This window comes from Trichinella spiralis, assembly GCF_000181795.1.
Source record: "Trichinella spiralis strain ISS 195 chromosome Unknown Scfld2846, whole genome shotgun sequence".
NCBI lineage: Eukaryota > Metazoa > Nematoda > Enoplea > Trichinellida > Trichinellidae > Trichinella > Trichinella spiralis.
Window position 1 is genome coordinate 1 of NW_003529785.1, and position 1,923 is coordinate 1,923.

The 1,923-nt window shown below is 43.5% G+C and overlaps 1 protein-coding gene across 1 annotated transcript; it reads right to left on the bottom strand.

The window, feature by feature from the left end:
- Positions 1 to 5: 5 nt before the first annotated feature.
- On the bottom strand, positions 6 to 1,457 carry Tsp_13377 (putative phosphatidylinositol 4-kinase alpha; the record flags this gene model as incomplete). The annotated part of the gene is made up of 6 exons (XM_003368237.1): positions 1,310 to 1,457; positions 977 to 1,263; positions 753 to 945; positions 544 to 671; positions 323 to 481; positions 6 to 260 (listed from the first exon to the last, which is right to left on the bottom strand). Coding segments are annotated over exons 1-6 (1,170 nt in total), but the record flags the coding sequence as incomplete, so codon positions are not given.
- Positions 1,458 to 1,923: the final 466 nt, after the last annotated feature.

A 1,923-nucleotide genomic window follows, 5' to 3' on the forward strand; every position in this document is an offset into this window, starting at 1 on the left:
TTCACCGTGCCGCATGTGAAACTGCCGGACTGAAAAGCCCCCAGAGGCGTGGTCAAAAATGAAAACGAGCACCAACAGCGGCCGCGTGACGAGAAAACAAACATCCCTTTGTTGCCACGTTGTGAAAATAGACATCTTTCACCGTAACACCAGGACCAGAACCAATGGCCCAAGTTCAATGATTGCATGAAAATAATAAGAAATATATCCACCAAATCTTGATTGCAAAACTTTGCCACACTGATATTTTCCGATAAAAACTACAATAAATAATAAATAAATTCCATAAATTTTTGTTTAAAAAATTAAGGACAAAAATCACCCGAATAAGAATTTTGTGCGGCTTAACCAACGGTGGATTCGGGTTCAATTGATTCTCACCGTGCACAGCACTTGGATCGAACAACGGAGGATCTTCGCGAAAAATGCCCAACTTCAAATCGGCAAGCAATTTCCAAGCGTAGCTGAGCTCTTGAAAAAACTAAATACGCAAAAATAAAAATAAATTCAAATGGAATATTGTGTGAAAAAGAAAAAATTTACTTCTATTTCAATTTCCGGCTTGGCAGTTAAAATCCATTCCCAACAAGAAACTGACAGTTCCATCACTTCTTCGCAATAACGGTTCACTGGTGCACAGCAGATCGATTTCAATAAACGACGACAAACGTCTGCAATAAATATTTAAATTCCCAATTACAGTTGTCCTAGAAATTAAATTCCCAGAACAACCGCACGCATTGCTGTTCTACCTTTTTCCAAAATAAACAAAGCACAAATACGCATCAATGATCTCTTCAACAGTTTCAGGTCGTCTTCGCGGCAAGCTCGATCGTATTCGGCTAACAGTCTGTCGGCCAACGATCGGACAGACTGGCCAGACGGCAACATCTCCGCAAGCATTCCGCCAACCTGTGCAACGACAAATTGAAATCGTTTCAAACGCTGAAGAGCAATAAATAAATAAACAAATCACCTCGCCCAGATGATAATTTTGAATGCTAATGCTAGATACAAAGCAGGACGTGCTCTCGACATCTGTCAGCAACGCCGCTTTGCAGACGTCATGCTGAGCAGCGTCCAACAATGACTGGACTGTCAACGACAAACCGTGGTGATGTTTCAAATAACTGACAGCACTGACACTGCGGGAGCTGATGTACTGCTGCAGGTGAGATCTCGTGACCGACGGTGCCCAAGTGATCGCTTCTTGCAAAATTTGCTGGCATTTGGCCGCAAAATCATTGCAAACTTTGCGTCTCTCTTCAACAGTATCGGTCAAGCAGATGTTCCACGGCAAGTCCATTACTGGCAACTGCTTGCAGTCGATGTTCGGATCGCCGGACGTGCTTTGGTGCAACAGTTGCAAAATGACCAGAATCGTATGCAGCAGAGTTCTGTCCCAAAGCAGGTGCGGGAACGTATCGACCAAAAGCGACAAACATCGGTCGGCACATTTCCTTATTTCCGGAAACACGGAATTGAATTCGACCAGCAAAAACTGGGCGTGGCGTTCCAAGTCGGCTTTCAGTCTACAATCGCCACGTCTCTGTTCCGCAGACCGAACGTACTGTTTGAACACTTGCAGTGCGATCGCTATCATGCAGGTCCAAATGCCCGATTTATCTTTGCGAATACTTCTGGAAAAAGATGAACAAGATTGGAGAAAATTATTTGAAAAAAAGAAGAAATTTAAAAAAAAATGCCAAGCTTGCTTCTCTCTCAAATAGCCAAAAATGAGATGCACCGCAGTGGAATTTTTCCGAATAGACAGAACGTAGAGTTTCCAAACGCAGAACGGGCCAATAAATAAACGCACTGGGCAAATTCCATTCTTGTTCACCAGTGCCACAACCCTCTGCCGGATGACCAAGCTGATGAAAGCAACGAATTTCGAGCTCTTGCCAATCGGTCCTGCAATTT